The 13,073-nt window shown below is 47.3% G+C and overlaps 1 protein-coding gene across 4 annotated transcripts in view; it reads right to left on the minus strand.

The window, feature by feature from the left end:
- LOC140430494 (uncharacterized) overlaps positions 1–13,073 on the minus strand; it is a 68,957-nt gene that overhangs the window by 16,984 nt on the left and 38,900 nt on the right. For all 4 annotated transcript variants that reach the window (XM_072517997.1, XM_072517995.1, XM_072517996.1 and 1 more), the window contains one exon: positions 11,890–12,062. In XM_072517997.1, the coding sequence (XP_072374098.1) occupies positions 11,890–12,062 (173 nt within the window). The remainder of the gene's footprint in view (positions 1–11,889; positions 12,063–13,073) is intronic.

Raw genomic sequence — 13,073 nt, forward strand, 5'->3', positions numbered from 1 at the left:
CGGCCTACAGGCATGGAAGTTCCATTTTTGGTTCTTTTATTTTTTTTAAATATTGCTACTCATCCCAATGACAAAGGGCAAATGAGAGCTTCCCTTGAATATTTCAAATTCATACAGCTTTAGGGACAATTGTAAGTGTACCATTATGAAATGCCTCTTTAGTTTATAAAGATACACCCAGTAGCTTATTATATAAGCTTATTAAATTCCAAGACATATTTTTTACAATTTTACCAAAGGTCAAAATTTAAAAGAATCACTAAAATAGGCTTGTCATATGACCATTTAAATGAGTACATTTAACATGGTTAAACACTCCAAAGCATTTGACAGGACCAATTATCAAATAGCATTTGACACTGAGCCACTCAAGGAGATACAAGGAAAAAAAGTGATCAAAATTTTGGTCAGAGGTAGATTTTAAGGATTGCCTCAAGGGCATGGGAGAGAGGCCATGGGGGTTGCCGCTATGTGACGGTGCTGGGGGGAGGAGCAGTGGTGGCTCCACGGGAGGAGTGGGGACGGCAGGGACCAGGCGGAGGAGAGCTCCAAATGTCGCTGCTCACTGACCTTAGGCAGGGATTTGTAAAACCAAATCTGAAAGAAAAGCTGTCATTAAGAATGCTGATATGTCTGAAGACATGCAGCAGGGAGCTGTGGAATGTGCAACCCAGGAACGAGAGATGTACAATATTGAAAAAGACAGCGCAGCTTACATCGTCCTTCCCAGGCTGCCGCCTCCAGTGTTGCAGGACAAGCTGTTGGGGAGGGGAGGGCTTTGGACATCTACAGTGAGTTGATGGAGAGGGAGAGTGCTCCGGTGTCAGAGATTAAGTGTAAATGGGAGGAGGCATGCAGGCCGGGACATGGAAAGACTCTGCAGAGGGTGTACACATCCTCGCCATGTGCAAGGTTAAGCCTCATCCAGTTTAAGGTGGTGCATAGGGTCCACATGACTGTTGAGAGGAAGAGCTTGTTCTCTGCAGAGGTGGAGGATAGGAATGGGCGGTGTGCAGGGGGGGGGGGGCCTGGGAATTACGTCATGTTCTGGGCACGACTAAGGTTGAGGGGTTTATGGCAGGGGTTCTTGGATGTCATATCTGAGATTCATGGGTAGGGGTGGCTCAGAGTCCGGAGGTGGCGATATTTGGAGTGTCAGAAGAGCCGGGAGTCTAGGTAGGGAGAGAGGCCGATGTATTAGCCTTTGTCTCCCTGATAGCCCGGAGACAGATCTCGTTGTGCTGGCGGGACTCTTGAGGAAATGTGTAGATGCTGGAGAGGCTGCAGAAGATGAGGGATTTCAATTATGTGGATTGATTGGAGAAGCTGGAGTTGTTCTCCCTGGAGAAGAGAAGCTGGAGAGGAGACTTGATAGAGGTGTTCAAAATCACAAGAGGTTTGGACAGAGTAGATTGGGAAAAAATGTTCCCATTGATGGAAGGACTGAGAACCCAAGGTCACCAATTTAAGGTAAAGAACCAAAGGCAACAAGATTTTGTTTTTTTATGAAACCATCGTGACTGCTTAGAATCTGGAATGCATTTGTTGCTAACTTTTGGTTGGTTCAATTGGCTCTGTTTTATAACCGTTGCTCTCGAGTCGCCAGGTATCTTTATGATACCGCCACGAGGTTCAAGTAATGATCAATAACTCAACACACCAGTTAGTAAGATTCAAATCAAAGCACATTTATTATACACAGTAAATCGCTACTCATGCATAAATTCTACTTCTAAGCTACTTCTACAACTAACAGGCCTATACTTAGCTTCGGACTGGCCCACCAGGTCAGGGGAACAAATGGCCTTCCGTTCGGATTCTGAAACTGCGGGATTCAAAGCCGGTATGGACTGGTAGCTAGGAGCGCCTATCTCGTAGCGAGCGTCGACTTGAGACTTACTTCAGTGATGCGGCAGGTCGGACAGTTCACTCTCAAGGGTTGGTTCGCGTTGCTGAGTGACCCTGTCAAGAAGAACGATTTGAACTTGGAGGCTTAACTTTATAGTCCCCAGGGGCTTCCCGCCTTTCGGGACGGACCCCGTACCTGGTTCCAGGTGATTGGACTTCGTTCCAATCGCTTGGTTTGATTTCTCCAATACTGGAGCGGTTCCCTGATCGATGGGCGGTCTTGAGGTGTCCGTTAACCTCTTCTGTGTTGGCTCCTGCTGGCGCCGGGGAGTCTGGCTTAGCTTTGTTTGTCCCAAATGTTGCGATGGTTCCCGGGGATTGCTTATTAGTATGTAGATGGCTGTTACATTATTATGCAGATGGCTGCTTGTATCGATGCTGCCTGGGCTTTTGCAGCGTTTAAATCACAGTAACTTGCACCTGCTGGTTTCTGCCTGTGTTGGCTGAATTTCCCTGCAGCCTTTGCTGTTCTCCATTTTACATCGGGAGTTGGCCAACCCAGGTGGCTACACTCCCTCCTTGTTATCCTAACGCGAAGCGTGAAGGATCACATAACTGCGTTGCTTTCCATTCCCTGACCCGGCGAGCACTCTTCTATGGCCTCTACACTGACCATAACTATGCAAAAAATTTTTAACTAACAATTCTGAGGGGCGCTGTCAAACAGGGGCATGCATTACAAAACAAGAAAATGGGAACCTCCAACTATCCTTAATAAACTACACTCACTCAAACATTTCATCACACTAACTTCCTAAACCATACAAACAAAATCATAGCAGTTTTATACACATTTTCTGGCTTGGCAGTCAAGCTCAGGATTGTACAATTGCTCATGAACATTTCTTTATTTATAACAAATCGCAAATGAATGCTCTTTATTATCGATCGCGGGGGTCTGGTCGTATCCGAAAATAGGGGATCTTATTCTATATACCGGGGTGCGAGCGCGGTAGGCTCTCCTTCTCCATTTTCTCAGATGAATAGTCTGCACGATGCAGCAGAGTATCGCCAATACCAATAGGGATTCTATCACGTAGGACAGGGAGTACCAGGTTATAAACCTGTCGCACCAAGATGGTGTGGTGTCGCTTGTGACTGGGCTCTGGGTACTGTGGGGAAGTGAATAATTAACAGCTTGGGGGGGGGTTGAGGTCAGAGGGTTCGCGTTCGCACGCAACCAAATGTCCATTATGGCGTTGAGCCACGCGGAGGATGTCCTCATGGTTCTTCTTCTTTCACTTCTCTTCTCTTCTCCGGTCCTGGAGCTTCTGGAGTTCTGTGTGATCAAGCATAGTGTCTGTTACTATCTTGGTTTAATATCTCGTACGATAGCCTGTCTGTCCTTTAGTGCCAATTACTCCCTTTATAATTGATCACTATGTGTGACTCCCTCATTTTCTTTTTCAAAAACTGAATTTCAGGACAAGACACACTTACAAATAATGAACCAGTGCGAGCCGTCTCGCAGACTGTACGATTTACCATCCAAATGTTTGAGGATGTAAATAGCATAAGGTTGGCAACCTAAGGGTCACCTGAAACAAAACAAAACTTTTTGAACAAAACTTTCCGAAATGAGGTGCGTATGGGCCGCGACGGGTAAGATTTGGATGGAGTCCCCGGGTAGGACGGCGACCAATGCCGTGTGTGCCCTACCCGAGCATAGCTGACCAGAGGGGAGGTTCCCAGGCAGGGCGGGTCCCAATGCTGTTTCCCCACTGCCTGAGCAACCGACAAGAACGGGCAGGAAATGTAGTCATCGTGGAGGGTTGCCGTATTGGTTCTACCTTCGAACCAGAAGAGCAGTTACGAACGGGGGTCTGTGTTTCCGTCGACAGACGAGTGCCTCTGAACTGGTATCTGGGACATTAACAAGTCTCTGCGGACAAATTCGCAGAGGTTTCGGCCGAAAAGGCGTGGGGCCGTTGAAAAAAAAAATTCCAGTCTGACATACAACATTTAACAGTACAAGTACAAACAACATGAAACATGCTGCAGGTTTCATCAGAAAGGACACCTTTTCTCCCAAGCGGTTCCTTTTAAAACATCATCTGGACACCTGTTATCGGTTGCGAACAGGGTCGCAAAGGGGTTCTCGTTTTGGGAGTCAGACTCAAAGTCGTCATCTTCTCCCAGATGCCAAACTCTCGAGTGTATCAGGGCTGATAGGGCTGCATTGGATCGGTCGCGTCGTTCTGGACGAGTCTGTAGGAATTATCTCTGTGCCAATAGGTGGTGTCTAGTTCTGTGGGAACGGAATCGGGGTCGTCATTGTAGGTCGGTGGTGGGGTTTGTTTGGGAAAGTGAGCGTGAAGGGATCACTCGAATCGTGCTCAGATTCGATGGGTGTGGGGCCTGTTGCATGGGGATAGTAGGGAGGTGTGCTGTGGCCATTGTCCGAGTCACAGTCGCTGCTGCTGCAGTCTGTGGGCGTTCCGGGGCGGAGTGTATATTTCGGGGGTGGAGTCGAGGTTGAGTCCGTGGCTGGGCTGGACCTGTTGGGGGATGGTAGGGTTACGTTGGCTGTGTGCGGGGCGTGGTCTGCTGTGTCGAGCATGACATGGTGTGCGTGGTTAGACTGTGTTCCATATGCCTTCAACTGGTTGATATGGAACCACGCAGTGTTTCCATTGGGGTACTTTATTTTGTAGACGGAAGGGCTTACTTTGTCCGCAATGGAGTACGGACCCGAGTACTTTGGTGACAGGAATGTGCTGAGGTTGTATACGGAGAGCATGACTTGCTGTCCTACACTGAACTCAGTCGCATGCACTGTCTTATCGAAACAGGCCTTGCTCTGTTTCTTTCTTGTGCCCAATTTCACTGCAGCTGCTAGCTGAGCCGTTTTAACATTCTCCACTAATGGTTTGACTGCGTTCTTGTGTGTGAGGGCTGTCACTTCGGGGCTGGTCAAGTCTAAACCTAATTAAAACTCTGTGCCTTTCATGGGGCGTCCGGTCATGAGGGTGTGTAACCTGTGGATGTGGAAACTGTATTTCGCAAAAACATCAGCGCAAAAGTGAGGACTGAGTCCCAAGTGGTGTTGTTTTGCTGGACCATTTTTCTGAGGGTGGATTTTAGGGTCCGATTCATGCGCTCCACGATACCACTTGACTGGGGTGGTATGCAAAGTTGAATTTTTGGGTGATGCCAAATATCGTGAGGACGTTCTTCATGACACGTCCCGTAAAATGGGAACCTTGGTCGGATTCAATGCTGCGGGGGAGTCCCCATCTCGTAAAGATGTGGTGGGTTAGGATCTTGGCTGTGGTCTTTGCCGTGTTTGTTCTGGATGGGAATGCTTCCACCCATTTTGTAAACATGTCTATCACCACGAGTACATATTTATAACCATTCCTGCAAGGGGGCAATGGTCCTATATAATCAATCTGGAGGTTAGTCCAGGGGCCATTAACGAGTTGGGTGTGACTGAGCTGAGCCTTTTTGGCGTATCTGTCCGGGTTGTTCTGGGCACAGATAAGGCAATTCTCAATGTAGTGATTTACATCGTCCTTTAAATTCGGCCACCAACAGAGCTGCCTGAGGTGGGCTGTAGTGGGATCAATTCCCTGATGTCCATGACTGTCATGGAATAAACATATCAGTTGATTCTTGTCTTGTTCAGGAACCACATACTTTTAACACCACACCGTCATGTGTGGTCAGTCTATTCTTAAATCTCTCGTAGGGTGCTGGATAGTTTCCTTTTAAAATCTCCCTGAGATTGCTGTCCTGCTTCTGGGCCTGCACTAAATCCTCGATACTAGTTTGCGAGACCTGAACTGCATTTACTGGTGCGCTTTCGGGGGGGTGTCCAAAAATATCCATGCCTGGAACCTGCTTTAGCCAGTGCGTCGGCTTTTACATTTCCAGGGGGGGAGGAACGATGGTGACTTCGAACTTGGACTATTCCAAATGTCCTTTTCTGTGCTCTCTCTAAAATGTGACGGAGCAATGGGGCTGAAGGTAGGGGTTTTCCGTCTGCGGAAACAAATCCTCTTGCTTTCCACAGTGGTAGGAATTCCGTAAGGCTGTTGCAGACATAGAGACTGTCCGAGTAAGTGTCTGCTGGGCTGGGGAAGGAATCTGGGTGTTCCACTATGTATGCGATGGCCGCAAGTTCTGCCGCCTGCGCGCTTAAGCGTCCTGGAAGTTTCATCGCTATTTCTTCTAGGGCGCGTCCTCGACATAAATACCGCATCCTGTTATGCGCTTCCCTTCTAATATTGTGGAAGATCCAGCCACATATATCTTTATGGGTTCGCACGTGTCTGTGTGCTTGGGGCTCTGGTTTGAACTACCTATCTTTCTGGGGGGTGTTTTAGCAATAAAGGGGCCTGTGTTGTGGTGTGGAGAGATAATTTCACATTCATGGAGGGTTCCGGGGTACTGTAGGTTGTCGGCTAAAAAAGTGTGGGTCTTTGCCCTTTTAACAGTGATGTCCCATCCCTGCAAAAGAAGGGTCCATCTAGCTGCTCTTATCTGGCTAACTGTACCGTCCTTGAGTCGTCCGTCCAGTAAAAGTTGAGTGGGGGGGTGTTCTGTGAGGATTGTGATGGGATTCAGTCTGGTAATGTACGAAAAATACTGTACTGCAAAGAATACTGCGAGCAGGTGCCACTCACAGGCTGAAAATCCCTGCTCCACAGCATCTAAAACTCTGGAGGCGTAAGCCACGGGCCTTAACTGTTCGTGCAGTTCCTAAAGGAGCACGGCCGAAATGGTGCGGTCTGTGCTTACTACCTCTATCGCATAGGGGGAAAGCGGGTCTGGAACTTGTAGTGCGGGGGCTGCTATGAGTGCTCGTTTCAACGCATCCACAGCATCCGTATGCTGCAGAAGCCAGTCCCAGAGGGCTCCTTTCTTTAGGAGGTCTGAGAGGTGTGCTGACTTGCTGGCGAAACCGTCAATGTGGTTTCGGCAGTAGCCAACCAGTCCTAAAAATGACCGGAGGGCTGAAACGTTCTGGGGAAGGGGCAATTTAGCAATCGAGTCAATCCTTTTATGCTCGATCTCACGTTTACCATGTGTGATAATTGTACCCAAATATATCACCTTATCTTCCAAAATCTGGGCCTTTTTGTGGTTAACTTTACAACCAATTGAATGTAAGAGTTCCAGGAGTTCGGACAGAAGCTCAATGTGATCTTCCTTGGTGTCTGTCTGCAGTAGTAGGTCGTCTACGTACTGGACCAGACATTCGGGGCGAGAAAAGTTTGATAAACCATTTGCCAGCTGTTGGTGGAAAATGGAGGAGAAGTTGTGGAATCCTTGTGGAAGGCATGTCCACATGTACTGTTGATTTTTAAAGGTGAAGGCAAATTTGTACTGGCACGCCTTTGCCAATGGAATGGACTAGAATCCATTATCGGGAATTGAGTCCCTGTTTGAGCATGGTCTCGGGACTTATGGCTACTGTGGGGGTGATTTTGTTGAGTTCCCGGTAATCGATGGTCAGTCGCCATGATCCATCGGGCTTTCTCACTGGCCAAATCGGGGCATTATTAGTGGAGGCTACTGATCTGAGTACGCCCTGCTCTAATAAGCTGTTGATTACCTTTGAGATTTCTCCCTCTGCCTCTTGGGGAAATCCATACTGTTTTTGGGGTCTAGAGTCAGGTCCTGTGATTTGTACTGAACCAGTCATCCGGCCATAGTCGTGCTCGTGGGTCGCGAATGCTGTCCTGTTCTTCTGTAAAACTGCCCTAACCTGCTTGTCCGTGCTAATTGTCGTCAGGTTAAACCAAAATTTGCCTACTGCGCTAATTGTGTTGCCATATTCTCCTATTGTGAGCTTGGCGGGGTCTCTTGCAGACTTTGCCATTGTCCAGACACATTGGTTGACTGGATCAAATGATAGATTGTGGGAGTTCATGAAGTCTATTCCCAGAATGTGTTCTGCTGTGTGGGGCAGGTCAACTAAAACCACGGGGTGCTTGGTGGTGATGTTGCCGATTTGAATGGGTACAGGGGCTGTGATGTGTCCCTGCTGTGAGTGGCCTGTAAAGCCACTGAAGGTGATAGGGCTGTAGTGGGCCACGTGTCCTTTTGGAACATGGTGGAAGAATTTACTGTGGTGCGGGACCCTCCTGTGTCCCAGAGAAACTCGATGGGCTGTCCCCGTATTTTCGCTGCAACTACCGGTCGTCCGGACCTATCCCAAAGTGTGTCGCAGACCCAACTGGGGGAGCGCGAACACCGTCAGTCTGTTCCGTTCAGGTCCGTCTGATCTGAACGGGTGCTCACACTATGTATGGGCTCTGTCTTATTCTTACTTAGAGTGCCCGTCTGCTGGGCTCTCTGTGGCTTTCGTGGGGCATTGCATTCCCTTGCAAAGTGTCCGAACTGTCCACAGTTGTAACACTCCTGTGACTTTTGTGGGGGGCTGTTCTTTCCTTCATTTACTCATGCGGGGTACTGGTGTGTTTTAACGGCTTGTATGTCTGTTTCTGCCTGCTTTTCTTCGGGATTTTTAACTGCGGGTTTGTTTTGTACAGACTGCTCCCAGGTGCGGGACAATTTTTTATGACCCATTTCTCATTATGAGCCTCCTCTGAGGGATCATAATTGGCGCAAGCTTTTTGTCCTGTTTCTGTGGCATGGGAGATAAGGGTGCGGGTCCATTTGGCCATGTTGTCTGGGGACAAATGGGCGCGGTCTAGGTCTCCGAAAACTGTCGCAAAGTGAATCCACAGGCGTCCAGCAAACGCTGTGGGGTGCTCGGTTTTCTTTTGCCTGCATTTATTGAGGCCATCTACGGGGTCACCCCGGTTATACCCGATCGCGTCTAGGACCGCGGTATGCATTTCTGCCAGGGTGCCTCCTCCTACATTCTGTGGGTCGGGAAGGGCTGCTACAATCGAAGGGTCTAGAGTCAAAACTGTGAGCTTTACATGCTCTCGCTCATCCAGGCCGTACATGGTCGCCTGCTGGTTTACTCTGGCAAAGAAATGGTGGGGGTCTGAGGTGGGGAGGAACGCTGTGATTTTCTCGCACGCGTCCCGTAATTGGGTCACTGTTAAGGGGGTGGTGTACAGAAATTCCGTATCGTCCAATGTGGCTGTGCGGTGGGTGGTGACTGGGTTCATTGGAGCCTGAACTATCTGCTCTGTGGGGGGTTGGGGCGCTTTTCTCTTTTGGGGCTTTCCCTGCGCACATGTTCCCTGAACATATCTCTGCGCTGTCTCATTCAACTCTTCCCAATCAGGGCCGTCTTCCTCATCTAATTTTGCTGTAAAGGTTTCCTGGAATCCTTTTTGAACTGAAAGCAGAGATTGCAGCTCTGCAATCTGCTTCCGGCACTTTGCGTGGTCTAGTGAGCTTTGTCTTTGCTCCGTGGTGGCAGCGTGGAGTGCTCTTAACACTGCCTTTAAGTCACCATACTGCCTCTGCAATGCTTCTACCTGCTTCTCGGTTTCTTCTCGTACCAGGACTGCACGGTGTGTGTCCTGATAGGTCTTTTCATACTGGGACTGGAAGCTGCTTAAGTGCGCCAGACAAGACTGGTGTGCCCTCTTGGCATCATCCACCTCTCTGTCTTTTGCTGCCAACTTCCTCCTTAACTCTACGTTCTCTTGCTCTACCTCACTGACATCGACCTTGCTCATTCGACGTATGCCTTTTATCTCTTTCCGGAGCGTCCTAACGACCTCCTCTGTGCCTCGCAATTGTGCCAAGCAGGACACGATTGCCATTGGCTTGCGAGCTTTCCCTAAGCTCTTCTTCTGAATCTCGCTCAAGGTTCTCCCACCAAGTATGTCCTATACCCCCGGGACCTGTTTCCTCATTGGTACAGAATTCGCTCCAAAGGGGCCATCCTTTCCCTTTGAGGTACTTCCTGATTTCTTCGTCCCATACGGGACACTGTCCTACTCTACTGCTGCTGGTCGCTGCGACCGCAAATTCTTCTGGGTTCATGAGGCGCTGCAGTGCATTCTTCCTTATCTGAATGCTTCTTTTAAATTTGGAACTGGGGAACGAAGGCGGTGCTCTAAATACGGGTACGGATTTCGCTAATTTCCGAAATACAAACTCCCGACAGTTTTGTCGCAACAAAAAATCTATCAGTTTACCTTATAGCCCTGTTAGTTACGCATGCATTTAACACACTTCCGAATTATGAGGATTGATCAGAACTGCTTGAACACTTGTGGTTTTCTGTTCCCAATTGGCTCTCTAATTCAAATTCTGGGTTCTCCCGGAGTGGTTAAGCCACTTCTAGTTCGGGTCCCGTCACGATGTCGGCAGTAATATGTTGCTAACTTTTGGTTGGTTCAATTGGCTCTGTTTTATAACCTTTGTTCGCGAGTCGCCAGGTATCTTTCTGATAACGCCACGAGGTTCAAGTTCAAGTAATGATCAATAACTCAACACACCGATTAGTAAGATTCAAATCAAAGCACATTTATTATACACAGTAAATCGCTACTGATGCATAAATTCTACTTCTAAGCTACTTCTACAACTAACAGGCCTATACTTAGCTTCGGACTGGCCCACCAGGTCAGGGGAACAAATGGCCTGTCGTTCGGATTCTGAAACTGCGGGATTCAAAGCCGGTATGGACTGGTAGCTAGGAGCGCCTATCTCGTAGCGAGCGTCGACTTGAGACTTACTTCAGTGATGCGGCAGCTTGGACAGTTCACTCTCAAGGATTGGTTCGCGTTGCTGAGTGACCCTGTCAAGAAGAACGATTTGAACTTGGGGGCTTAACTTTATAGTCCCCAGGGGCCTCCCGCCTTTCGGGACGGACCCCGTACCTGGTTCCAGGTGATTGGACTTCGTTCCAATCGCTTGGTTTGATTTCTCCAATACTGGAGCGGTTCCCTGATCGATGGGCGGTCTTGAGGTGTCCATTAACCTCTTTTGTGTTGGCTCCTGCTGCCGCCGGGCGGGAGTCTGGCTTAGCTTTATTTGTTCCAAATGTTGCGATTGTTCCCGGGGGTTGCTTATTAGTATATAGATGGCTGCTACATTATTATGCAGATGGCTGCTTGTATCGATGCTGCCTGGGCTTTTGCAGAGTTTAATACACAGTAACGTGCACCTGCTGGTTTCTGCCTGTGTTGGCTGAATTTCCCTGCAGCCTTTGCTTTTCTCCATTTTACATCGGGGGTTGGCCAACCCAGGTGGCTACACATTACCCGCACCTGAAGAGAAATGGAATTAGTACAGCGACAGGGAAAGGGAGTAGCCAAATTGCTCTTGCAGAGAACCAGCATAGACTTGACAGGCTGAATGGCCTTGGATTGTAACTAATGTTCAAACAAAAAGCCTTATGTGTAACATGAATGGCAAATACCAGTAGTCCATTGTTTAAGTTATGTGCATGTATTACAATTTGTACATGCTGTACAAGGTTTAGCCAGTAAAAATGATTAAAATATCGAACTGGTATGCTAGCAGGGATGCATGGGCAACAGGAGATATGGAAGTGTGTATGCAATAAGTAAACTTTAGGAACCTTTGGCATAGATGAAGGTCACAACTGGAGATGGGCCGAGACAAGGGCAGAGATGGTGGAAGTATACAGGAATGTGATTCAGTGAACATGCAACAGCTCCGTTCAAAATGTTTAATGACATCTGCTTTTCAGATTAATGAGAATGACCACTTATAACACAAGTATCCAAAGACTGCCACTGCTCATGGAACTGTATGCAACCATGCGATAATTATTTCACAAGAGACACGTGTTAAAAATGTAAAATAAAAAGGCACAGGGGCTGGTTTAGCACAGTGGGCTAAACAGCTGGCTTGTAATGCAGAACAAGGCAGCAGCAAGGGTTCAATTCCCGTACCGGCCTCCCTGAATAGGTGCCGGAATGTGGCGACTTGGGGCTTTTCACAGTAACTTCATTGAAGCCTACTTGTGACAATAAGCAATTATAAAGGTTGGACTTTTTTTATTGCATGCTTTGCATCCATTTCTGAAGTAAAATACAGACCCCCAACTCTGTAGGCTACATAGCAATTTACCTGGATGTCCACAGACTGTGAAAGATTGCTGGCCATCTTTGGTCCCTTCATGATACTTTCAGTTTTATATTTATTTACGGCGGTCACCAACCTTCTGGTAGGTAAAAGATGATTTTCTGAATCTTTAAAGAGTACGTCATCTTCTGAATACTGTACTGATCCATCACAATTCTCTTTAAAAATAGTAAACAGAGAAATCAGAAACTGATATGTTCAGACAATGTTTTAGCAAGATTAGAAAAATGTTGCACTAATTACATTATTGATATTCTTTTGAAAATATCAAAGTCCAACAGAAGAATGAAAATATGAAAGCATAGGGTTAATTTCTTCTCATTCTTCTGAAGGCAAGTCATTCTCAGTGATGTCACCTAGTACTAAGAGAACAAAGAGAATGCACATGTGCACTCATACTCCAGCAGGGATTACTAGATAAGAACTAGGAGCAAAAAAACATTTGCTTTCCTTCCTAACCCAAGAGCACCAAGACTAATTTTAATACCTTAAATGCTACTGTTGGATAACTTCCACCGACTAGCAGTCAAATTGAGGGTACTTGTCTATATGGCTCAATTCCACATTGCTATATCAGTTATTATGCAGTGTTTGGGCTGTAAACACATCCTATAATTGCCACTCCTTATTGGCCCTCTGAATTAACAGAGCAACCTCTTCCAGTGCTTCAAGTGATGTTATGGCCACTGTAAATGTCTCCTGGGTCTATCCTCACTCCACAACTATTCAACCTGGACACAATAGATGCTCCAAATTGATGGATTACAGTCTAAAAATTGGCTCAATCCCACCATAGGAACTTCAGACATCAATTTTCAACTGTTTCAGCTTCTCCCTGTCCGAGTTTAGGATTGTGACAGTCTTATGTGATATCATGCCTACTTCACTGGAAGTTTGTTTGCGTCCGATAACATGTGGATTTTGGTCACTGCTCCTGGCCAGCAGATTCTCCCTTCCTCCCTAGCTCTCCCGTTTACTTGCATCACCAAGTCAAACTATTCATTTTAACCCCTCTTTGTGCCACTTTGACATGGCCCCCACCCCAGTTCATTGATATTCCTCAGCCTTCCTATTGCTCAAAGCTTGATCAATCCCTTGAATAAACCTCAGCTATCGTCTGTCTATCTCTTAGCATTCATAAAGGCCAGTTTGGGCCCTTTGCTGCTCAT

This window comes from Scyliorhinus torazame, chromosome 10 (assembly GCF_047496885.1).
Source record: "Scyliorhinus torazame isolate Kashiwa2021f chromosome 10, sScyTor2.1, whole genome shotgun sequence".
In the NCBI taxonomy this organism is placed as follows: Eukaryota; Metazoa; Chordata; class Chondrichthyes; order Carcharhiniformes; family Scyliorhinidae; genus Scyliorhinus; species Scyliorhinus torazame.